General features: G+C 58.5%; 1 protein-coding gene and 1 pseudogene across 2 annotated transcripts in view; one reads left to right on the forward strand and one right to left on the reverse strand.

Annotated features, from left to right (window-relative positions):
• Positions 1-250: 250 nt before the first annotated feature.
• SHANK2 (SH3 and multiple ankyrin repeat domains 2) overlaps positions 251-24,716 on the reverse strand; it is a 469,020-nt gene continuing 444,554 nt past the window's right edge. For both annotated transcript variants that reach the window (XM_067037810.1, XM_067037811.1), the window contains 5 exons: positions 21,760-21,890; positions 20,242-20,353; positions 19,392-19,412; positions 15,549-17,958; positions 251-5,759 (listed from right to left, as the gene is read on the reverse strand). In XM_067037810.1, coding sequence (XP_066893911.1) covers positions 5,189-5,759; positions 15,549-17,958; positions 19,392-19,412; positions 20,242-20,353; positions 21,760-21,890 — 3,245 coding nt within the window. In that variant the 3' untranslated portion in view covers positions 251-5,188. The remainder of the gene's footprint in view (positions 5,760-15,548; positions 17,959-19,391; positions 19,413-20,241; positions 20,354-21,759; positions 21,891-24,716) is intronic.
• Positions 12,431-13,318, forward strand: LOC131759165 (ferritin heavy chain pseudogene; annotated as a pseudogene).

Genomic DNA, 24,716 nt, shown 5'->3' on the forward strand with positions numbered 1-24,716 from the left:
GTTTATTTTTCACAAAACGTGGAAGATGATGGATCGGTACTGCCTGACTTGGATAAGCATTACCAACAAGCACCACTGGGGGGCGACACAACACACGGGGAAGTAGGTCTGAAAGCCCAGGACTCTTGGTAAAAATGTCATTTTCTTTTCCCTGGAAATTCTCAACCATGTTTTGTATTTCAACTAAATGAGAATACTGAAAGTGATATAGTAGAGAGCACTTTTAATGGAAAATTAATTGATAACACAATCTTATTTCAATTTTCTTTTTATTTTTTAACTTAAATGACTGTGTATATCCCACAGTCTTACGATGAGGAAGGCTCCAGAATCATGTCTAGGTCTTCTCAACATTTCATTTCTCGAATTGTTTTTTTACTTTTCGTTGTGCATTGATATGGGCTTCTCAGTTCAGAAACCAAGGCACTATAACTATTTTATCAGCTACATTAATACAGTGAAGGTATATTTACCCTTTCATTAAATATACAGCATTTGAGTACAATATGGTTTTATGCAGATCAGGTTCAAAACACCCAAGGCACACACTTTACTTTTTTTCCTTTTTTTTTTTGTTTCTGTATTTATTTGAAGGCTCATATTAAAGTTTCAGAATTGCTATAAACAAAGAGTTTCGGAGTAGAAGCAACGGACAGTGACTGTTGTAATCTTAAACATAACACGGTAAAGACTGTGAAATGTAGAAACATGTTACAGGAGCAATAAAGAAACAAAACCACTGATACAGCGTGGATTATAAATTGAAGTGATCAGATCTGCTAAAGTCTGAGAAACAAGCCTGGAAACTACCCGCTTCCCCACAAAGCACGGGCAGGCCCGTATGCATGCAGCCGCTGTAGTCACCCAGCCACTGTGGAATTGTCACCTACTTGCGTGTGTACGTGGATATCTACAAATACAGAAGACGTTTCAGTTCACTGGTTATTAAAATGCATCAAATAAAGTACAGATAAAAGAAAAAGTCTTCCAGTGTCTACTTTTTTTCTTAACAAGACAAACAGATACATTCATCAGGAAGAAGTGGTCTGGAAGAAACCACTGGACAGTGAAGATGGGGGTGGTGCCTAAGGTCTGGGAAGAACCATTGGATGGCGGAGCAGGGGGACTTCAGGGAGGGTAAACTACAAAAGGTACGAGGCTGAGACGTTTTCAGGAACATAGAAACAGAGTGGCTGCCGTTCAAGAGGAGAATGTGCCAGAACAGAAGGAACTGTTCAGGAACTAAAGACAGTGTGACTTTTCACTGCTGTGAGGCGGAAGAGGTTCAGTATTGAAGTTGAAAATACGCTTCCCTCCAGCAGAAGGGATAGCGCGTGTCTTCCGGGCTCAGTTCTTGGCCAGAAGACGCATTCTCTTGCCTCGTTCACCGAAACGTTGTGGCTCTGTGTCAGCCGGCGGGGCTGCCTGGCTTGTTGTGCAGACCCTACGGCAAGAAGACCGCCGCCGTCGCGGGTGCGCGGGAGCCTGGGAGCCTGTGCCCTTGGTGGGAAGGCTTGCATCGGACTCGCCCTCCGGGCCCCTCTGCTTCCGTCCCAAACAAACCGGAGCGCCAGCGTTCGCAGACGTCCGCCCGCCGCGACGCTTTCCCAGTTCTGCAAGAATGCTCGCTTCCACCCATACACTGAGAAAGCTTTAAGGAAGTGGAACCAAGGCAGATTAGCTCAACGAAAGGAGAATCTTCACTCTTTGAGGAAAGCTACCGTCTGGTCAGCTTCACAGAGGTCAAGTGGCTGCATTGTAAGCTTGGCAACTTTTTGTTTGATTCAGAAAGTTTTCACTGTTTGCAATCAGAACCACAACCTTAGTGCAATAGTATATTTATTTTTTTTTTTTAACAGTAATTTTGGTTGCCATACAAGAGATTTAAGAATTGGGAGAAAGTGCAAATTACAGGAGCTTGTTTTTCCTTTTTGTTTTTAATAAGGTCTAAAAAGAATAAAAGCACAAAAGTAACAGAAACATAGATAATGCGAACACATGTTACACAAACTATAGTGTGATAAGTATTAGTTTCTAAAAAAAACAAACAAAAAATTTGTTAATGGGAAAAAAATCAATCTTTGTGGCCCACACGCAAAAAGTCATTGCCAGATCACCCTGGGTGATGCTTGCTTGTTCAGTAACTCAGAAAAAAAAAAAAAAATCACCGTTTTATTAACTAAAGTACCACAAATAATTCACTTTGTGATATGTAAAATTCAGCAAATCAACAGCCACATTGAGTCATTTTTATATTATATGGATTTACTTAAAATGTGCACAGACACCCTGGAGAAGGTATCTTGGCAGGTATACATAATTTACATCTTGAGCAATTTTGGTTTTGTATACACAATATTACAGAAACTAGGCATGTAAATGCAATTTATTTAAATTACAGTATATAACAAAAGTGGATCTTTTTAAAACCTGGAATAGTATTAACATGATCTTTATATGAGCAGTTTAACATCTGTTTCACCATTAAAGAGGGGCATAGGGTAGGGCCTGGTCCTGACATGTCCCAAGGGGGAGAACAGTGGGCGGTGGTTTAAATGAGGAACTATTGCTTTCTGTAGCAAACCTGGCGAATAGAGCTAGAGACTGAATCATCTTGGCAATGTGTTTATTTTGTCGGTCAGGGCAGGTTCTGATGGGTCCTGTTACTTTTCTACGGTAAGACAGTGTGAAACAACCAATGTCATCAGCTCTTTTGTCTCTCAGTCTGCTTGCTTCCGGTCAGTTGCACGTGACTTGAAGTCTCTTTAAGAAAGGGAGTAGCAGCCAGCTCTCAACCTTCTGGTAACCCCAACGCCCCCAAGTTGCCGTTGGCTACCGTCTACCCGCGGCCTTCTTTACTCTCGTCCTGTCTGTCTAGCATTTTGCCTGGCACCGAGCAGAGAGGTAATACCAACAGTAGGCAAAGGAGAAGAGAGCCACGGTGAGGTGGTGTACTTACTGGATTTTGCAGTATCACCAAATGGAAGACAGATAATGGCCAGACCACCATTTTACATTTTCTGTACTATCGGGCAGCCTCAGCAGGCCACCTGTAGTATCTTGGCTTGAAATTTTTCTAGGGTAAGATTTGTTCATCTCATTGAAAGTACACGGAAGTTAAAGCGCCTTAATATTCAATTGATTTCAAGTTGGAATGGATCATTCGGATACAAAGATGGACCTGCAGAAGGTTTTGGAACAGAAGGTCCAAAACTCAGTTTCCAATTCAGGGGCATGTGGCTGGAAAGACGGGGTGTGTGGTGAGTGTGTTTGTTTTTGGAGAAACTGCTGCCTTGTGAATTACAACCACTTTTGAAGAAATAATTGTCCTTCGATGACGAAGTTCTAGCAAAGATAGAAAATATAACACAGCTCTGCTGGTTCAGATGCATCCAAATAAGGTTGATTTAAAAAGGTCATACTTTTATAATTATTCCACAGAAATAGTATTATTAAATCACAAAAGTTTTTTTTTTCTTTAACTTTCTAGCACTGAAGTGGCACAAAGGCTGCCTAGTAGACCAGCCACTTTTTTTTCTTAAAATATTGTGCTTATAAACTATCTGTACAACTATTTAAACTTGCAGTAAAGAAAGAGATTTTAAATCGCTAAATTTTACGTATTCATTCTAGAGCTGTTCCAGACCTAATCAGACACTTGATTGTGAGCATAAAGAAAAAAAGGAAAAAAAAATCATGTTTTTATAATTAGAGATGGGCTAGGCTAGTTCTGAAATCATAATAAAAGCCAAAAACCTGACACTCGAGTTTCTTCCATATGTGGGAGAGCATGCTGACCCCTGACTGGGTGTCCTGTGGCTCGTGTGCCGGTGGCGACCTCCCTTGGAAATTCGAGGTACTGTTACAGGGGAGGGGCTCCAGGGGAAAGAATGCGGCAGGGCCCGAGAAAGCCTTGCCAGAGGCCAGACCGGCAGCCCACGAGACCTCTCTGCTCTGCCCGCCCTTCCTTCACCTGCATTGCACCCTCACCCTGGGTTCTGTCTATGCACCATACCCGCTGGGTTTTCAAAAAACCTGCCGTACTGTTAAGACAAGCTGGTGGGATTCCTGGATGCTCAGAGGAAAAGGGGAGAAGCCCCTAAGTCCCCTCTTCCTTGGCCTCGGGGCGGGGAGGGACAAAGGGGCTGTCTCAGCCGTGATGCTTCCCTTTGGCCAGGCTCAGAACTGGGGGTGGCCGTGGCACACGCCCACCGTGAGCCCTGTGTCATCCTGCGTGTCAGAGTGGTTGCTCGCCTGCTCTGATCTTAGCAGAATTCAACACGCTTTTGATTTTAAAAAATGCCGGAAGGCAGAGAAGCCCCTTCCCACGCTCCTGGGGAGCCGCTCCTGGCAGACAGCTGCTCCCCTCCTGCGGACACTCTGGGCACAGCAGCTGCATGCTGGCCGGCTGCTTCCCACGGCCAGGTCTCCCTCCTCCATGGAATCGTGACTTTGTGCTTTGACTGACTCCACGTGACGTCTGTTTGGCCACTTTGGAATTATGCTAACAGATTTGCAGAAAGAAAGAAAGCAAGCTAAGCAAAGCCGGGCACGATCCCATTCGGACAACCCACCACTGCCAAGAGCCTCATGGCCAGAGAACCACGGGCGCACTTTGGAGGAGACGGGGTAAAGGGTCCACGGGAAGAAAGGCTCTCTGCCTTCCAGAGGGGCACCGGCTACACACACCCGTGGGCGTCTCGCTGCGAGCCAAGTCCAGGAAAGAAAGGAGCACGCGGGCTTGAGTGCCCTCGAGGGGCCGCAGGCTGAGGAAGGCCTTGCGCCTGGGCCCGGGCGGAGCTGCCGGACGGCAGAGGAGGCCGCGGGAGGTACGTGTCTAGAGCGCAGTGGTGTCTGCCTGCAGAAGCAAGGGGCCTGCGCGGCGGCGGCCATCTCCTGGGCCTCGTGAGGTCAGGTCGCCTGCGTGCAGGAGGCAAGCTGCACATCTTTCCACCTTAGAAGCTCTCCCTCCCCTGGTCCCCTCTTTGACAGAAACAGCCCAAGGAGCACACACAGAGAGCCGGGGGGTTGAAGGCCTCTGCTCAGCCACGCCAGGGACACACAGCATTTCTCTGGGTAGCACGAGACCAGCCCGCGGAACGGGGTTGGCGCTCACCATCCAAACACTTCAGTGCAAGCCCATCTCTATTTATAACAAGGAGTCTGTAAAGGTAACGAGCAGCCACCCTTATCTGTCCAGCAGCTGTTTCAGAGCCCTTTCTATGTTCATTCTGTGCCCGACTCGAGTCACGCCCAGATCTATGAGGTCTTCTTTCTGGAGGTTTGGCAGGTGGCTGCCGTCGATTTCGTTGTGCATGAAGGCCTCTTTATGCTCGCCCAAGTTGAGGCTTTCCAGCCAGTCCGCCACGTCTGGTTTAGTCCACAGGTGGACAGGTTTAGTTGTAAAAGGCTTATTGGAGATTGGCTGTTGCAGTATGGAGGGGGATGGCGACCTGCTGCGTCCCGCGGGGTTCAAGCCAAACAGGTCCCCGGGAGGGGGCTGGCTTGGGAGGCCGAAGACATCCGAGAGGGCGGGAGAGGGGGCCGCGGCGGCAGCGGCCGGGGGCGCAGGCAGGATCTCTCTGTTCAGCTCTGTGGGCGAGGCCACGGGGCTGGGGGCACGTCTTGGTCCTGGGGCCCTGCTCTCATAGTCTGGGGGCCGGCTCTGCAGGGTGATGGGCTGGGAGGTCCCAGGGCGAACCGTGAAGGTGACCGTCGTGCTCCGTGTACCTGAGACGGTGCTCATGACCTCTGGGCCTCTGAAACGGCAGCAACAGAGAAAACCATCACAGGTCCGCTCACAACGTCCCGAGGAGGGGGCGGGAGACACCCAAGCCACAGCAGAGCGTCTGACGGCAGGTGCGCTGGCAGCAAGCCAACGCTTTGCCATGCCGGGGGCGGGGCGGGGGGACACGAGCGGGAGGCGCCAGAGCACACGGGGCGGCCACTCACCGGAGCCTGGCAGGCTGGGGGGTGGGGGGCAGGGAGACCCGGAGACGGGCCCGAACCAAGTCCTGCCCCCTGGCCGGGGCGTGTCTGTGCCACACCAGTACCGCCTGAGGAAGGGGCATCTTTTGCCTCCACTTCAGCAAGCAGAGGAGGGGCGCCCTTGAGGAGAGACCCTCCCTCTTAACTGCCTGCCAGACCTGAGGCTCTCTGGCTTCAAAGGACAAGCGCCGGGAAGGGCACCTCGCAGGCTGGCCCTGTGTCAGTGAGGGGGAGGCCCCCCGCTCCCGGGGGTCGCTCGTGGACGCCGCCGTTGTCAGCGGGAAAGGGCCAGGGCCAGGGTCGGGACGAGGGGCTTTATTGACGGGTGGGGCCGGGGCCCAGTCTGTCTGCGCTCTGGACTGCCTCGCTGCTGCTGTCTGCTTTCTCTGCTGCGGGTATGTATCTGGGTGAAAGTACCCATCGGTAACTGGGGTGCCGCTTAGCCTCGTGACACTTCCCCACTCGATGTGACGTCGAGTGTGGAATCGCCGCCTGAGGCAGCGGCAGCGGGTCTGGGGGGGGAGCCTGTGCCGACTCGGGCTTCGATCTTGTCCTCAGGAGGAGCGTTTCCGGGGGCAGGGGGTGCGTGCACTGGGACCCGCGCCCCCCCGCCCAGGGCATTCAGAGACAGTTTTCTGGAGGGCCGGGGCCTCCAGGGCCGGATCTATTACATAGAGGAGACCCCCGTTGAGAACTTCCAGGGGCCTTGGTTACTGGTTGTACTGGTGTACTGGGCACCGGCGGGTAAAGGCGGCCCCAGGTGAGACCCTGAGGATGACTCCGCCACTGCTGCCAGGCTTGCCACTCAAAATCAAGAAACGGGGGCCCTGCTGGTCCAGGGCGTCACCCGCAGGGAGCGGTAGCCACCCTTCTGGCCCCCAGACCTCGGTCCTGGAGAGAGAGGTGGGCCGTGCGTACAGCGGGCCCAAATTCTGGTGCGTAAGTCGGACTGAAAGATGCTCTCCAGTTCCCACTCCGGGGCCCGTCTCCCCTCCGTGCCTGCCCCCGGCTGTGGGCACACCTGTCTGGGGAAGGCTCCTGTGAACCACTTTGGTAGGACAGCTAAGCTGAGATGGTAAAGCAGCTCCGCCCAGAGGGGATTTGAGTCGTTAATTAGGACCTTCAGGGGAGAGAGGGGTTTTTTTGTGAAGCGGGTCAGTATCTCACAGGAGCACGTGGCACTTCCTCTAAGATGACTTTGTGTGGCGCCGGGGCCTGTGGCCCTGAGTGGGTGGACTGGGGCAGTACAGTGGGAAGTGACCTTGTCCGTCGGGCTTTATGAAGCAGAGGCCAGTGAATCCCCCAGAGTGATAGCAACTGCTTTAAACCCAGGCAGCCTTTAACAGCGGGCCTCTGTGAGCCAGAGGGTGCGTGTCAGCGCCACCCCCCTGCGGGAACGCCCCAGCGATTCCCAGGTAGTTGGGATGTTTTTTGAAAAGGAAGGCTCTGCAGGCAGCTGTGTGTGTCGTCAGAAGCAAACAGATGGGTGGGCAGTGAGAACGAGGGACAGGAGAACACACCAGAGAGAAGAGGTTTCTGCACGCGGCACTTACTTCTGTTCAGCACGACCCTCTTCTGTTACCACCCATCATGGGAGCAAATGGAAATGACAAAATGGAATGGGTTGAGACAACACTGCAAAATTAATTACAGTTAAAAACAGAAGCTTTTTCCGATGGATGAAATTAAAGCAGGGACACAGACGCTGGCTGAGGGTCTACCCGTGCTCCTTTTCTGGCCACGGAGTAGAGCGGGCAGTGTACAGGGCTGCCCGGGAGAGAACGTCAAAAGGGGCGTCGCTTTCATATTTAGGATGGGCAACTCACAACTGTGCCTTCCTTGGCTGGGGATGATGTGAATATAGAGAGAAACATCCAGGAAAATGTTAACGAGGAGAATGACGTCAGCCTCTGCTTGAAGTCCCCCGAGAGCCAGTTCATTGCTGATACCGTCTGGGGTTCCCGGGCTGCCTTTGTCTTCTGCAGCTCAGGAAAGACAGCTCGGCCTTCCTGGTTGGGGGAGGCCGTGCTTTGCACCAAGTCTACACTGAGAGAGGAGAGCCCGGCAGCTAATAAAGGGGGTTGTCAGATCTGGCCCCATGCTTGGGGCCACCCACGGCCCTGTGGAATGTTGCCGTGGAAAAGAACCAGCGTGTTTGAGGAGCTGAGTGGAGGCCTGCCCCCCTTCTCAGTGGTTTGCTTGACTCTCAGTTAATCAGGCGGATATCATTCACTGGATCTCCTGGTTGCAGAGATCATTATGTTGCTAAGCAACCACTGGGTTCCCGGGTAGAACACACAAGAATCTGTTGCCCCGATTTAGAACACAGACACATACACACTCTCACACACACACGCCCTCTCTTGGACTATTACTCTCTATCCTGCCTCTTAAATCCAATCCATATGGGAACATGAGGATTAAAACAAAAATGGAGGGTTAACTGACACCTCGAGATGTGCTGTTATTTTATCGGTCGGCCAGAGTTGACTGGGGTCAGGGAAGTGAGGACTCAAGTAGCCTTTCCACTGTGTTTGTTTACAAATGCGGTTCGGCTGTCCAGCAGCGACTGGCTGTGGGCCAGGGGCTGCTCAGGGAGCCGGCGCCGGGGTTCTGGACCCTTCCCGCACAAGCCTCTCTCCAGCACGCCCGCCGGACCTCTGCCTTCTAGTGGCTGTAGGGTTTTCATGAGGAACCCCTGTCTTGCATGTAAAATGGCACTTATTTCCAAGCTGCTCTCTTCTTAGTTTCTATCTTTATAGCACCTCCAAAGGTCGGTCGTTCAAAAGACGGGCAAAGTGGCCCGAGGCGTTAACAGATCTGCACAAGGCCTGAGCCTGGCCCTGGCTCCCGGCCCTGAGCCCCGCGAGCCCTGCTGTGTGTCTGTCTGCAGTCCCGGGCCTGGCCTGCAGGAACGGCGGCTGGATGTGGGAGGCTGGTTTCCCAGATCAGGAAGTGATGTGACTCGGCCAAGCAGACGGGGCCGGGACTGGGCGGGGGCCGGGGGCTGCCTCGGCTTCAGCAGCCCTTGCGACACATCTGAGCAGGTGGGAAGGCACCCAGTTTTGAGCGGGAGGTATCCATCCTCTGATACACTTCGGCTGAGTGGTCCTGGCGTCCAGACGGGGGAATCAGAGTGTGAGAATAAGACTTGACTTGAAGGATAAAATGCCACAGCCTAACCAGAAGAGCCCCTTCACAAACCCGTGTACGAGGAGACAGGCCACAGCGAGCTTCACGACTGCCCTCCCTCTGTCCACCGCCTTATCCACGACGTCGGTCACGGACACTACCTGAACGTTTCAGTTGCTGCCGTGAAATGGTAAAGCCTCCGTGACGGCGCTGAGGTGATGAAAGTGCCATTAAGCAGCTTCTATTACCGAGTCAGCTGTGAAAAGTCTTTGCTCTGGGACCGGCTGGGCAGAGGTCATTTTTTAACAACCCAGCTAAATTTATTTTAAAACCAAGAGGCTCTCAGGATAACACTGTGGAGAGCCAGTGAGGAGCTGGTGCCACTGGCCAGGGCAGCCGGAAGCCGGAGGGCGTCGCCTGAGAACCGGCCGGTGCTCCCCTGCAAGCAGCCTGAACCCCGCGGGGGAGCTGGAGTGCCGTCGCTGCCTCCGCGAAGTGCAGGCCAGTCTGGATGAACCGAGGAGAGCGAGGCGATCGGAGGGCCTCTGGGGGGGTGGAGCCGACGCCGTGCGCCCTGGACGGAAGCCAGTGGCGGGTCCCCCGCAGGCTCCCACTCACTGCTCTGACCCTCCTCCCAACAGCCGGAGAATGAAAGCCAAACCCAAAGTGACCTTCCGCTCCCCTGGCAGTGCTGACAAAGAACAGATTTATCTTGCTTTAAAAATGACGCCCGGGTTTCCTAGGTCAAGCCCCTTTGTTTTAGGTCAAAGTGCATGTGTCAGACGCCATCATCTACCCGCTGTCTCTGGAGCAGAGGCCCCCGGGACCCCACATGGGCCTCTGCTCGTGGGCTTCTCTGTGTCACTGTGACCCACCTGACTGCATAGCTGCTGGGTCAGCTTCATGAAATGAAAGTTCACGCCAAGCCTTTGCTCAAGCCCTCGATGGCTGCCACCACTCAGATGCAACCTGGCCCTTCCCTTGGCCCGCGGGACCCCTGTGGGACCCTTCCCCCGCCGGCCCTCCCTCCGGTCTGGCCAGTTTCTTCAGTGTAGAGGGCACTTTCCAGTGCCTGGGCTTTGTGTTTGCTGGTCCTGGTGCCCGGGACGCTCGGCTCCTGCGTCGCTGCCCAGCTGGCTCGTTGTAGCACTCCAGGTGGCTCAAATGCCACTTCCTTGGGGAGGGCCACCTCTGTCCTGCCCATGGTTGCTGACTCGCTGGGACATCTTCGCCCCTTTGTGGCGCCTGCGTGCTTTAGGTTCGTCTTGTTTATTGTTTCTTATCCGTCCCCCCTTGAGAATGTAGCCCTTCAGAGGAGGAGAGACCTTGAATGTTTTCTTGTTCAGCGAGGAACCCTGGGGCCCAGCCCGGTGCCTGGGACACTGAGGTCATCAGTGACCCCTGGCCCAGTGAACAGTTCATGACTAAATCTGCGCCCAGCTTCCCGGGGCCCAGGCCTCCTTGACTGTGCCCCCGTTCCGTTACTGTCCTCCCTCAGGTCTGACCCTGGGCTCCTACAGAGAACCCCTCAGGAGGCCACGGGGCTGGGCTGTGGCTCATTTGGCTTCCCGGCTCTGTGACTTGATGGAAAACATCAGGTGCTCTGAGACGAGGGGAACACTGCTCGTGTGTCTAGATTTCCAAAGGGCTCCGCACGGCGGCCGCCCGCTGGCTGCAGGGGAAGGCCGCGCTCGTGGGTGTCGGCAGTGTCCTCGCGCCTCTCTGGCGGCTCGTGGGCATCCTCTCGAGCTCTGAGCTTTGCAGGGAAGGTCCGGGCCTGCAGGACGCCAGCCAGGCGCCTGTGCTGGGCCTCCAGCCCGTGGGGTAGCTTGGGGCGGTGCCGAGTAGGAGAGGCAGCCCATCACCCCGGAGGCCTAGTTCTTAGGTGTTTCCAGATCAGGCCTGGGGGGCGGCCGCGAACGCTAGGTGGCAAAGAAAACGACGTGATCGTCTTCTTTTCGCCAGCATGTCTGTAATCAAGATGTCGGCAGAGCCCGTGTCGTCCCTGATTTCGGGGAACACGTGATAGCAGCAGAAACCCATGTATGGCCCAGGGTAAGTCAAATGCACCCCAGTAAGCAAGGGCCCAGTCGTTCAGTGTCTTATTTCCTGCCCCCCCCCCCCCCCCCCCCCCCCCCCCCCGACCCTGCCGCCCAGGGTCACCGCCACCTCAGAGTTAAGAAAGGACCCGAGGGCAAAAGTAACTTACAAAGGGGCAGGTTCACCTGAGGTTTCTGCCGTCTTAGCAGACGGACGATCGATTGTGGGGCAGCTCAAAAAACTGTCCCTTTCTTGGGCACTCAAACTTCTTTCTGTGGAAATGGGGTGTTTGCGCTGCTGCTCGTCTGTCATTTCAGAGCACGGCCGGTTTTCAGTTTTCCCTAGAAAAACTCATTTCTCTTCCCTCACTAGGAATTTCCTTCATCCAGTTTCGTGCCTCATTTTGCCCAGGGCCATTCACAGCTCTTGATGCATTTAAAAGTAGCAGTGAGACACCCAAGCAGGTGAGCCCTGGCTGGGAGCGTCCTGGGCTGTGATGCCTGAACGGCTGAATCCCAGGCCTCTCTCCGTGAAGGCACGACCCAGACCCAGCGGAGCGGAGGTCTGTCCCAGGGAGCGTGTGTGTGTGTGTGTGTGTGTGTGAGAGAGAGAGAAGGAGAATGTAGGTGAATGCTGCCTGCTCGTGAGGAAGAGCTGGTGCCCGGTGGTCGGTCACCCGCTCGGGTGGCTCTGCCGAGGAGCCGCCCCCTTCTTACCCTGCTCAGTCCACCTCCTGGCTGCAGCTCACGTCCGCTGGGCTTTGCCCGGTGAGGCCGTGAGGTCAGAAAAGCCAGAGCGGGCAGGCGAGCGTCCGGCTTAGAGCCTGGAGTCAGTGACTGACCTCTCTCCTTGTCCCTGGGCCGCAGGCCGACCTATTCCTGGTCCAACTCAGTGTAGCCCTTAGCAGTGAGTAGGGAAGGGGAGGGGACACTGCTGTGCTGGAGGCCGCCTGGTTCCGAAGGCCTGAGAGTAGCCCTGCCCCGGTGAGCTCGGCCGTGTGGATGTTCGGTTCTGTAGTGGCGCCTTTCTTCCAGGCTAATCCCTGGCTCCAGCGAGAGGGGAGGAGTCGAACCCTGAGGCAGCTCCGTAGGTCGGAGTGCTTCGGTGCCTTCCAGCCGAGTCCCCACGGCCAAGGGCTTCACCTCTCTGACCCCCGGTTCGCTCATCGGCACCGTGGGAGCAGGTTCAGGCCCTGCCTCTGGTGCCTGTTCCGCATGATGCCTGGCATTTGGTGAGTGCATAACAGATGTCAGCTGATGCTTGTACCGTGATGCACTGGGGCATAAGTAATAGAAGAGACTGGCGGTGGCTGTTCCTGGCCGCTGAACTTGGGGCGGACAGAATCGGCCTCGCAGCCGCTCCCAGGAACTCCGACAGGGCCACAGTCCTCGCGGAGAGTCGCCGCGGTTTCCTGCTTCAGCAGAGCTTGGACGGAAGCCGGCGCTCGTCCCCCGCTCCGGCCGGCTGCTCAGAGCCAGCCCTCGCCACCACCCCGCAGCGCCCTCCAACTGCCCCAAGGTCCCCGCCGCCGTCACGGCGCCGCGCAGCCACCGCCACCGCTTCACCTCGGCCGCCCGCCACGACGACCGCGTCCCCCTCGCAGGTGGCGCCAGAACTGCCACCGGGGCTCGGAGGCCACCATCAGCCGCCAGATCGACCTGGAGCTCTACGCCTCCTATGTCTGCCGGCCCGCGCCGTGTTATCTTGACCGCGATGATGTGGCTTTGAAGAACTTTGCCAAATACTTTCTTCACCAGTCTTGTGAGGAGAGGGAACATGCTGAGAAACTGATGAAGCTGCAGAACCAACAGGGTGGCTGAATCTTCTTCAGGATATCAAGCAACCAGACCGTGATGACTGGGAGAGCGGGCTGAATGCAGCAGAATGTGCACAGCACTTGGAAAAAAGTGTGAATCCGTCACTACCGGAACTGCACCAACTGGCCACTGAGAAAAAATGACCCCCATTTGTGTGACTTCATTGAGACTCACTACCTGAACGAGGTGAAATCCATTAAAGAATTGGGCAGCCACGTAACCAACTTGCGCACGATGGGGGCCCCCGAATCTGGCATGGCACAGTATATCTCTTTGATAAGCACACCCTGGGAAATAGTGATAATGAGAGCTAAGCCTTAGGCTGGCTTCCCGTAGCCACAGGGGTGACCTCCCCAGTCACCGAGGCAGTGCATGCATGTTTAGGCTACCTTTACCTTTTCTGTAAGTTGTACCAAAACATCTACAAGTCCTTTCCTTGGTACCATTCCTTCAAGTAAAGTAATTTGGTACCGGCACCTCCCCCCCAACCCCCCCCCAAAAAAGTCCAACAGGATTCTGCCTGCTGACCCTGCTCTGAGGCCCCTCCCACCCAGGGAAACCCTAGAGACACCTGCAACTCGGAGACTCCCTCTCCTGTGAGCCCCAAGGAGCTCACCCAGCCAGGAGAGGAGCTGGGGAGGCCTACAATCTGAGGCCGTTCAGAGAGGCCCCTGGACTCCTGGGTGGAAGTGCTCCGGGGAGCACAGTGCCGTGCAGGCTGCCCCACTGGCCAGAGCAGCCCTAGAATTGGTGTCCTTCTGCATCTTCCATACTTCAGACATCGCTAGCGGTGGGAAGTGCCGGTCAGAAGACCTTGGCCTGGTCCCGGCTCTATCTTCTGCTGGCTGTGCACATGGACAAGCCGCTTGGCCTCTCTGGGTCTCCATTTCCCCTTCTGAAAAATGGGTATAATTATACATGCTCTCCAGCAGCTGTTAGAAAGATTACTCACCCACGTCCAAGTGTTTTGTAAAATATGAAACACAGTGATAAAGCATCTTAATTGTTGTACTTCCACATAACCTAGCAGCTAAAGACCTGTACTATTACATGACGGAGCCAGTTTTAAACATTTCCTTGAGACTTTCAAGCACGTGATACTTGTAGGTATGTGTGTACGTACGTCCACCAGAAACGGGGAATTTGTAAGGAATCTCTGGTCAGCTGGAGTGCTCTTTGAATGCCACTAATGATGGGTGCCCCATTAAAAGACGGTGGTGGGCTTCCCTGGTGGCGCAGTGGTTGAGAGTCCGCCTGCTGATGCAGGGGATGCAGGTTCGTGCCCCGGTCCGGGAGGATCCCACGTGCCGCGGAGCGGCTGGGCCCGTGAGCCATGGCCGCTGGGCCTGTGCATCCGGAGCCTGTGCTCCACAACGGGAGAGGCCACAGCGGTGAGAGGCCCGCGTACCGCAATAAGTAAGTAAATAAATAAAAGATGGTGGTGTCGGTGTGCTGCTCTCTACTGAGACTGGCCCATAGCATCCCTCCGAGGAGTAGTGGGGGCTGTCCACGTAGTTTACTTGCACCCACACCGAAAGATAGCCGGGAGAATTGTGGCTCGCAGCCTGCTCTCAGGACCCAGCCGTAGTGTGATATTGCTGATTAATGGACTTAGATGTTTGAATCAAACGCCTGCCCAGCAGGAGTATGAAGAACGACTTCATTAGTTGAGGTGATGAAACCTGAGAGTACACATCAGTGGGGGAACGTGAAGAACCCTGCTGCCTGGGGACCCGAGAAGCGGTGTGTGTCTTGGGCGAAGGAAACCGAGAACCGTGAGCGATGGCCGGAGGCCCCGGGCTCTGGCGAGGGTCATCCACCAGCTACAGGCAGGGGGTCGGGGACCTGCTACAGCGTGGTGTGCCTGGACAGAGCCAGGTGTGCCTGGTTGGCTTTAGGACCGGCCCCCCGTGTGCGACCCCCGGCTCCTAGGCAGTGCCTTACGCTCTACCTGACGTCGTGAGCACCCACGCGGGGTGACCGGATGCTTTTCTTCCACGACGTCTGCCCTGGGTCAGGAGGGGTTTCGGGGTTGCTCTTCACTCTGAGCTCACTCTAGTGGATCTGCAACCCGGCTCCTCCCAGGCCTCATACCGGTTAGTGACGGGAGGAGGGGAAAAGAGCCCCTCACGCACATGTGACCACACACGTGACTGCACACACGCTGCTCACTCAACCCCGGCCGGAGCACCCCTCCCCGGCAACCCCTGGGTGAGGCTCCAGAGTGGCCTTTGAGGGGTCCTGGCCAAGACCTGGAGGACGCAGGAGAGAGCAGGGCTCCTCCCTGGAAGCCAAGGCGGGGATGGCCTGTGTGGCGGTGTCTCGTTACGCGTCTCTACGCGGGGGCCACGTCCTGCCGGGCCAGACGCACTCAGCTCTGCCGCACCGGCGTCCAGGGGACGAGAAAGGAGCACGTGAGTGCACGACAGAGGCGGCCGACACAGAAGGCTCTAGGAATCTCCCTCTCCGTGTCCGCTTCGTTGCTCCCAAGGGCATTTCCTGGTCAGCCCTGGCCGGGACAGGAAAGCCCGGCTCGGGACGGTCTGCGCCCACGCCGGCCGCGGCACTTACCTTGGAGCGAGGCTGGCAGGCTTGGATCCCATTGGCGAGTCCAGTCCTTCCCCCGGCTTTGCCGTTTTCTCTCGGTTCATTTGCTGCAGGATTGAGTTCAACTCACTAATCACGTTCGCCTTTGGGCCGGAGAGAATCGGGCTTTTGACCTCCGAGATGTCACCCCACAGCCTGGAGGTCCTCGGCTGGATAACCTTCGTGGTCCCGGGCTGGGCCCCGCCGGGGGGCGGCGGGCGCGCCGGCGGGGGGATCACAAAGCTGTCCACGTCCTCCTCCAGCAGCGCGTCGTGGTAAAGCGCGTTGCCTTTGTGGATTATGGGCTTCATTTTTGGCTTAGGAGGTACTGGGGGTTTGTCAACCGTAAATGCTTGCCCATCTGCATAGACTGTGCAGGTGTCCACGTTCTCCCCGCCCTCGGAGGACAGGGTGGAGATGCTGGAAACCGTGGAGATGGTGCTGGTCGTCTCGAGGTGGTGGTCGCTGCTGCTCCGGCTGTCCACCTCCTCGATCCCAGAGTCCGTGACGGCGTCAAAGCTTTCGGGGGGTGGCAGGAATGAGGCGGGCAGACAGTTTGAAAGGCCAGCTGGCTTCTTACTGTCCGCAGAGTTGGTGGGCTGGCTGGAGTTCAACGAAGGGGGCTGGGGGGCGTCGTTCTTCTTCTGCTTGACCAGGTCTGAGAGTGCGGGGACAGAAGCAACGCGGTCATCGGGGATATCAAAACTGTTTGCAAATTCCAGGGGAGGAGGCAGTGGCTCTGTAAAAATAAAATCCTCATCCAGATCCACGGATGCCAGAGGTGGGGGAGGGATGCGGAACGGCAAGATCACCGCCTCCTCCACGGAGCCCGCCGCCACGACGGTCCTGCCGGGCGCGGCGGCCGCGGGCTCGGGGCCAGCGGCGATCGTTAAAGCACCTTCAGTTTCGGGAACACCTTCTGGCACCTCGGACGGCGAGCGGTCCGACTTCATCTCTGCGTCGGCACCCTCGTCCTCCTCCTGCAGGAAGTCGTCCGGCCTGGCCGCGTCCGCGGTGTGGACCATCAGCAGCCCGGCCGACTTCTGCTGGGACGCGTCCACAATGTTGACGAGTGTGCCCTTCCTGTCGTCCTTCCGCTCCTTGCCCAGGTCGGTCTCGTACTTGTTTTCCGTCTCCTGCCGCCTCAGGGGCCCGCGCGTGTTCTGCCTGGTGACCGGAGGGAAGCCTGCTTCCCCGCTGGGCCGCATTTTGGTATCGATGTAGAGAGGTTTGTTGAGGTCGGCCTTGGGGGCCTCCCCCTTGGGGCCCTGCTGGGACTCCTTCAAGGCTCGGTCCCTCGCGGAGAGCGCCAGGGCCAGCGGGGAGCTCGGGTCCAGCAGCCTCCCTGTGAGCGGGTGGACGTAATTCTCGGGGCCGGCCGCATTGCTGCTCTTGAGGGGAGCTGCAGGGCTGCTCTCGGGCCCCTTGGCCTTGGACGTGGAATTCAGTGGCCTGCCGGCCTCACCCTGAGCTCCGGCCTCGGCGCCACCCACAAAGTGGTTCTCGGGCTCCCTGGTCGCTGCGCCTGGCGTGGGTGATGACAGCTGCTCGGTGCCGTCCTCCTCGCCGAACCCGCCCTCCTCAGGGAACTTGGAGGGCCGTGCCTGCGGGGCGGGCGGCCCCAGGCCCACGTCCTCGTCCCCCAGGTCCGTGGACAGGAAGGCCGGCGAGTTCCTCCTGGCCTCCAGCCGCTTCTCCCGGTCACGGACGGCCCCGGCGATGGCGGCGGCGAAGGGGCCGCTGACGGTCAGGCCGTCGTCGGGCCGCAGCTGGCCCGGCTGCTCGGAGGCCTGGGGGTCGATCTCCACGCTGCTGCCCTGGCTGCTCTTCCCGCTGCTGCTGGTGGAGGGCTCCTTGACGACGATGGTCGGGACGGGGATGGAGCACGCCTTCTCGGGGCTGCTGTCCTCCACGTTGGGCTGCTTCACCAGCGTGCCCTTCCGCCTGGCGGGCTTGGCGGGCACGTAGACCGCCTTGCTGGCCATCTTCCCGACCTCGGAGTACGGGTTTTCGGGCATCTGGCCCCTCCTGCCGCGGAAGCTGGCCTGGGCAGCGGCGTTGCGGCTGTAGAGGTCCTCGGAGTCCAGGGAGTAGCGGTCCAGCTCCCTCCTGTGGTACAGCCCCTTCTCCCTCATCATGGTGGCCACCGTGTCGGAGCGAGCTGCCGGGGACACCTTGGCGGCGGAGTTCTGATTGAACGCGGGCTTGATCGTCCCGTAGACTCTGGGCGTCGGGGACTTGGGGCAGTTGTAGGCGGTGGGGGAGGGTGGTGGAGGAGAGGGGGGCACCGACTGCGGCGGGGGGGGGATGTCCTCAGAGGTGTCCGGCATGGACAGGCTCCTGGTGAACTTGAGCATCGGAGGGGCCAGAAATTGCCGCTCTTCCCCCGTGATTCCTGCAAGTAGAAGGCAGGTTTAGGTTTAAATCACGGCAATAACAAACACACACCCCACTAAGCTCCTAGGTTGGTGCGACACGCTGTGTCTCTGCAGACTCACAAAGAATCACGATGCACACTGGTTCACAGAATGCAGCACAAGCCACAATGCCAAGAGGTCACGCGGCCCGTTCTGAGCCGAGGGGAAAAAAAAAAAAAGGAAGGGAAAGGCCCCGGGAGGCACGGAGTGCGTGCTGTTGAGAGAGATGGTGCCCAGAGCGATGGGCGTGAGCCGGGGAGAGCGCCTGACTCCCTGGGGTTCGTGTGCACACGTGTGAGCGTGTGTCGGGGGCAGAGGTGGTCTGCATCAAGGGGCATCCATCCCTTCGGGCTTGGCCAGGGCCCCCGGTGGGTGTTTGCAGGTTTGGGACTGAGGCTGTCAAGCTGCGTGTCGGAAACGAGGGCACAGGGAATGCAAGTGGCTGGCGGCACTGGCTGATGGGACGTGGATGGTGCCGCCGTCCCGGGGGCGTCAGAGCGCTGACGTCCTGCAGGTGCTGCAGGTACGCGGGGAGGCCTGGCGCCCTCGGGCTCTGTATGGGGACCCTGGGGTGGCCTCGCCCGCTCGACAGGAACCCGTTTTGTTGCCTGACTTCTCTGGGCCCCCGAAGGGTACTGGAGCTCCCCAGGCCCTCAGGAGGATGGCTGAGCGGCCCTGGCAGGAGGAGGTGCTGCAACACACCCAGACCCTGTAACCCAAGACCCCAACCCAAGCCGGGAGCAGGATCCTGACCAAACACTCGGCCGCCTGCCCCAGCGAACCCCTCTGGGTCCTAAAACCCTCTGGGCTGGGCTGAGGGGCCCGGTGGTTTACCATGGTCCCCACTGACCTCGGTCCGAGTTGGAGGACTGGACCTATGGAGCCCCGCGGGTGTTGGGTGAGAGAGGGTGCTGAGGGCCGGCAGGGGCGAGGGCCGCGTTTGGCCGCGTCGGGCCCCAGAGCTCTGGTGTGTCCAGTGGGTGGACCTTCAGATTCTTTCCGACAGTTCAAGATATAAAAACATCAACAGAACGCACTCCGGACACGGGAAGCGGCACACAGACACGGACGCTGACAGACGTCAAGTACGAGGATCTCGCGTGGGGGGCATGCAGGTTTTTCAAAGAGGTAACAAAACGAATTACTTCAAATCAAAAAGCTCCTAGGACAAACTACAATAATTTATTCCAGCGAGAACTTCCATTCGATAAGGGTATTCCAAATTTCACATACTCCTTGTGGGAGGGCGTTTGGGCTTCGCAAAGATGGTTGCTCAGAGGCCTCTCTGAGCGTGCGTACGGGGCGGCTGCCCGACAATTATGTTTCCCAAGGAGCGATGATTTAAGAATACGCCTTATGGAGTAAATCGTTACATTCACGTTACAGATGCCAAACTGTAAGGTTCACTAACCTGATAGAAAGATTCTGCTGTCTGACAGGAGGAAATCGACTGTTACTAAGCAGTTAGAGAGCCAGGGGCAGGAGATGGCGTGTGCGCTACTCTGCGGTGGCCCCGAGCTCCTGGGGGGACTTTGGGGACCGGCAGACGCCACCTCCGCCATCCCTTATCGTTTAGTTCCTGCCACGCCTTCAAACTAGTGACAGAGGCGCCAGGCCTGAGACCGCAGTGCTGGACACACGCAGCAGCACCGCGTCCCGCAGTGTCCGGCAGTGGCCTCAGCTTCTCTGAGAATTTACACGGGAGAGACAGTGCCGGGTTACCTCACAAAGGGGCTGTGTCTGAGGGGTCACGTTTACCTTGCCCGGAGCAGAGTCAGCAGGAACCATGTGACGTTAACAAGAAGGTAGCCGTTTCCCGCGGCGCACAGTGCGTCGTACCCGCAGGGCGCGAGAACCTGGCCCAGCCGCCCTTAGAACCGTGGGGCCGTCGCGCTCATCCACAGAGCGCGGCAGTGGCCGTTCGCAGGGGACCTGGGCCCACCCCGCCGGCCCACTCTAAACACGCAGGGCGGGGGCGAGGGGCTTCCTGGACGTCACTTGCCCACCTCCACCTCCCTCCGGACTGCGGCCCCTCACCCTGCTGGTATTGTCACGGATGCTTGGCTTGTGAGGCTGGGAAGCCACCCTGGACTTGGTACCCAGAGGGTGGGAGAGTTTGAGACGGCTCGGGTGGCCAAGGCCTCCCTGGGGCTGAGGCCGGGTGACCGTCCTCTGGTTGGCGGGCCTGGGGCCTCTGAGGGGCACTGCCAAGGGGGCTGAGAGCCAAGGGGCACCTTTGCGGGTGTGGCCGCGCTGCTTACCTATTGATTTTTGCCTTCGCATCGTACCTCGAGGGAGGCCCAGAAATGGGCCTTTCGGGCTCCCAGGAACGGTGGGCGTCACCACGGCGATCCCCTGGCGTTCGTACGCGGCCTGCAAACCAGAGAGCCCGGGGTGAGCTGTGTCAGACCGGTGCCACCCACAGCAGCCAGACACGGAAGCCCTGGGCAGTGGACACCTGTCACGGCACTTCCCCCCAGCTGCTTCTGGGAGCACCTCAGTGTCCAGCTGGGGCTGCCGACGGGCCACACCAGCGTCCAGGACCCAGAAGGGGCCCTGTCTGCCCTCAAGGTGCCCATGAGCCCTGCTCAGCGGAGCCATGGTCTTCCTGACATTGACTGAGAATGGCCAGGACGGATGTCCTGTGGGAAAGAGCACCCGGCCGTGGGCAGTGGGGTCCGACCTTGGCCGCGTCCGACTCCGCAAAGTGGGCTGACCACAGTGGCCCAGGGCGGGGGACAAGCCGAACGCGGTGCCTCGGGGCGCGTGGGCCCCGCGGCAGGCAGGCTGCCTGTCCTCCCTCCTCCGCCTGGTCCAGGAGGGGCCTCGCGCGTCCCTCTTCCGCTTTGCAAACAGCTTCCCTGAGCAGCCCCCGCCCAAGCTGCTGCTTCCTCGACCGGAAGACAGGTTGCTGGCTGGCCTCACCTCGCGGCGTCGGAGGGCCACTCGGAACGGCCGGGTGCGGAGCCCGAAGGAAACACGCATGCGCGCGCCCAGGCTATCCCCGCGAGACCCAGTCTCGCTGGGCTCCGGGCGTCTGCCTGGCCCGCGGCTTGGAGGGTGTCTGGAACGAGCTGAGTACGGGGGGCCGCGGTGGGTGGGGGGGTCGGGACGCAGGGCCCGGAGGAGCCGCCCGGGCCTTCTGGAGATGAGGGGAGGCAGGGGGCATCCTGTATCATGCACTACGCAAAACCGTCGCATCGAACTGATGATATTTCTGGGCGTTATTAGGAAGAGGCGCGGTTAAACAGAGTGAGTCAATGTGAAGCGGATTCAGAGAAGATACAAAGTCAGGAAGTAATTGTGACAGGTGGTTCTGCGACCGGCAGCAGGCACTAAGCTGGGGTGGAGAGAGGGCCATGTCTGGAACCTGAGAGAAGCAGCCTGCCCGGACGACGGGCGGCTCTGCCAGCCCGTCGTGGCCCGTGGTCTCTGCTGACCGCCCCCTGGGAATAACGGTGGCCCGAGACCTCGGAGGGGCGGGGTCCCAGGCATACGCGGAGGCCCTGCTCCCCGGGGGCGGTGGGGTCGGGCCTCGTCCGCCCCGGAAGGCTGCTGCTTCGCTCCGGGTGGCCTACGGGAAGGCCCTCGGGGCGAGTTACTGAGCCGGTCACGCGGTGGCCTGCCCCCCCGCCCCCCTGCGGGTCTGCCCTGGACTGGGGTGCCTGCCGTGCACACACGGATTGGGGCTCCGGGTCTGGACGCTGGGGAGGGTGAACTGCAACCGCGAGGTCCGCCCACGCCGGCCTGCCGCCCGCTCCCCCGGCCCGGCCACTCACGTTCACGTCCGAGACGGAGGGGAAGCACCGGCTGGTGGGCCGCTGCTTGATGGTGGCCACCCTGGACTCCACTGCTACGCTCTCAGCAGTTCGGGATGGCTTGGAGGCTGGGACTATCTCATCGGGTTTATCTGCAACGTGAACAAGACCGTCAGGACAGGCGTCAGTGGCCAAAGCCCCAAAACACAATTGGGCAAGGGGCTGGGTTTGAAAAATGCCCGAGTGCCTTGTGCCTTTTCACAGAGCTTTTATGGTACAAGTGGTTTGTCACTGTGCTGTGGAGCACGCATGCCTCTCGGCCACAAGCGTTGACACTGACAGGACCTGCGCCGCAAGCCGTGCCTGCCCCCCGCCCCCCAGGTGCACGTGGACAGGAGGGGAAGGAGACCCTCGCAGAGGCAATGCAGCCTCAGCCCCGGAGGCCTTGGCACTCAGAGCATCGCTTTGTTCACACTAGCGCGATTTATTCTTGCTGGTGGGAGCTAAGTCAATGTTTCGAACATTTTTCTTTTTACGAGCTCAAGAGGTGTAGCTCCTTTGAAACTAAGCGCAGTTGCCAGGGCCTAAGGACCCAGCACCCAGGGCTGGAGGTGGCTCGGCAGCGTGGGTGTAGGCAGGGGTAGGGGTGGGGAGGGGAGGCAGCCCCCCGCTCAGGAGCCAGTCGAGGTCTGTGCCTTGCTGTGCGGGGGAGTCCCCCCTTCCCCCAAGAGCTGAACATTCTCAGTTCCTTGTGAAAAAGAAAGCCAAGGGTTATTTATCAGTAATGCTTACAGATTAAGAAATGCTTTTAAAATTTAAATTTAAAATGTTAAACTTGGGGGAAAACCTGAAAACTGGAGCATGTCCTGGACCTGCCCGACACCCTAGCCTCCGCCTGCAGGCCGTCTGAGCTCAGGCACCGGCGTCTGAGCAGGGCTGTTAAAGCGCAGGACCGTGGTTTGCGGACACCAGGGGCGCCCGGGGGTGGCAGAAGCCAGCATGAGGCGGGCCTGGCGGGAATCTCCCACTTTGGCACCTGTGAGGCGCTGCACTCTCCCACGCCCCCCCCACCCCGAGAACATCCTGTCCGCAGCTCGAGGCCTCCTCCTAGCTCACCCCACACCCTTCTGGGGACTTGTGACGCCCCATGAAGCTCGTGCCGTCAGAAGGGCCCAGGCCCCTGAGGTCTCGGCAGCCCCAAGCTGTGAGGCCAGCGTGAGAGTGCGGGCGGGAGCTCGCGGCCCCCCGGGAAGAGCGCATCCCCTGGAGAGGTTCCCCACAGATCCCAACAGGCAGGCCTCCGGCTTCTCGGGGCCCCTTCCTGGTCAGTGCCCAGCCACATCCTGGACCAGGGTGAGGGTCCCACGGTCCCAGGTCGCCTGCTCGGGGAAGGCCGAGGAGCTCAGGCACGGCAGCTCGCAGGAGGCCCTTCCCGACCCGCCAGCTGGCACGGGGGCTCCCAGGTCCCCCACCCCCGCCCCGGCATCCTCCCTGCTTCCAGGACCCGCGGCCCTCCCGGCTCCTGGCCTCCTCGGGGGGACACTGGTAAGCGCCCGCCCCCTTAGGGAGTCGGTTGGCAAGACCCACGTGTCTGGCCAGCCCCGCTACGGCGCGGTGCCGCCAAGCGCCCACCCTCGTGGCCCAGCCTCTCCTCTGAGCCTTCTCCCTTTGCCAGGCCCCCTGCCCCACACCCCAAGTCCCAGCGACGTGCCTCCTTCAGGAAGCCTTCCCCTCGGGTCTGGGCCAGGAGTCTCTTCAGGCTGGGGGTTAACTTGTTCCTGTGCTGGTCTCCCCGCCCACCCCCCACCCCGCCCCCTTGGCTAGAGGACTCAGGGTCCTTGGTTGGTGTCCCCAGTGAGCCCATGGTGACCTGCAGGTCCCCTTGGCCCGCTCCTGGAAGCTGGGCACCTCCCGGCGGCCGGCGGCTTTGCTTCGGCCGAGGTGCAGCTCTTTCTCCAACGACGGCGGGGAGTCAGGTCCATCTCCCGCGTCGGGACCTTCGTCCGCAGGTTCGGTCGTCTTCTCAGGCCCAGCCTTAGCTTCAGCCTGTGCAGCTCCGCTAGGCTCCCCCCCTTCCCTGGGGCCTCCAGGAACGTGGGCCTGGAGGGGATGCCACTGAGTTAGGGAAAGGGCGACTCTCCCATGGGGGGCACTGCAGGTGGGGAGCTCGGCCGCCGTGCAGCTGGCCACGTCGGGGCACAGCACGGGGCGAGGGCCGAGGGGCTCTCCTGGGATGGAGAGTTACACCAGCTGGACCTTCTAGAGGCTCCTATCTCCAGCTGGGCCCTGCGAGTCCATGTCTGGTCTGCCCCCACCCCCAGCACGCTTGGGGCCCCAGGCATGTGGCAGGCACCCCCCCCAAACACACCTCGATGGTGGGTGTGCACAGGTGAGGCAAAGGTGCCGTCGTTAGCGACAGCAGTCCCCGACCCCGTGGAAATTCTCGGCACCTTCACCCTGCTTCTCATTCTAACAGGAACCTGGCCGTAGGGGAGGGAGGGGTCATTCCCGTTAGGCAGAGAGAACAACCGGGGATCTGGGGTGCCTAAGGTCATCCATGCAGGTGGAGCTCTGGGAGCAGGTGGGAGCTTGGGCTCCAGTCCAGGTCACCCGGCCCCCGTGTCCACCCCGGGGCCAGGGTGCCGAGCCTTGGCGGACGGCGGCCATCCGATGGGTTGCCGTCGGAACGGTCCGCCTGGTCCAGCTGACCGAAAAGTCAGGGCGCCATGCCCGCACAGTCACGCCACATCCACATCGGGTCTGGGGTGTAATTGAAGGTGTATCCCCTAGAGCCACGGCGACCTCGCAGTGGACGTCCTGGTCTTTGTTTAAGCCTTTGCCCTCTGGTCTCCATGCCACCTAAGCATTCTTTAGAACCAGCACGCATTGAGAGCATCTTGGTCTGTGGGGTTGTGTCAGGGGCTATTGTTCTGTCCTCAGTGACAGCTAGTTAGTGCGGTTTTGTGTGGTTCGTATAC

Source organism: Kogia breviceps, chromosome 7 (genome assembly GCF_026419965.1).
Source record: "Kogia breviceps isolate mKogBre1 chromosome 7, mKogBre1 haplotype 1, whole genome shotgun sequence".
In the NCBI taxonomy this organism is placed as follows: domain Eukaryota; kingdom Metazoa; phylum Chordata; class Mammalia; order Artiodactyla; family Physeteridae; genus Kogia; species Kogia breviceps.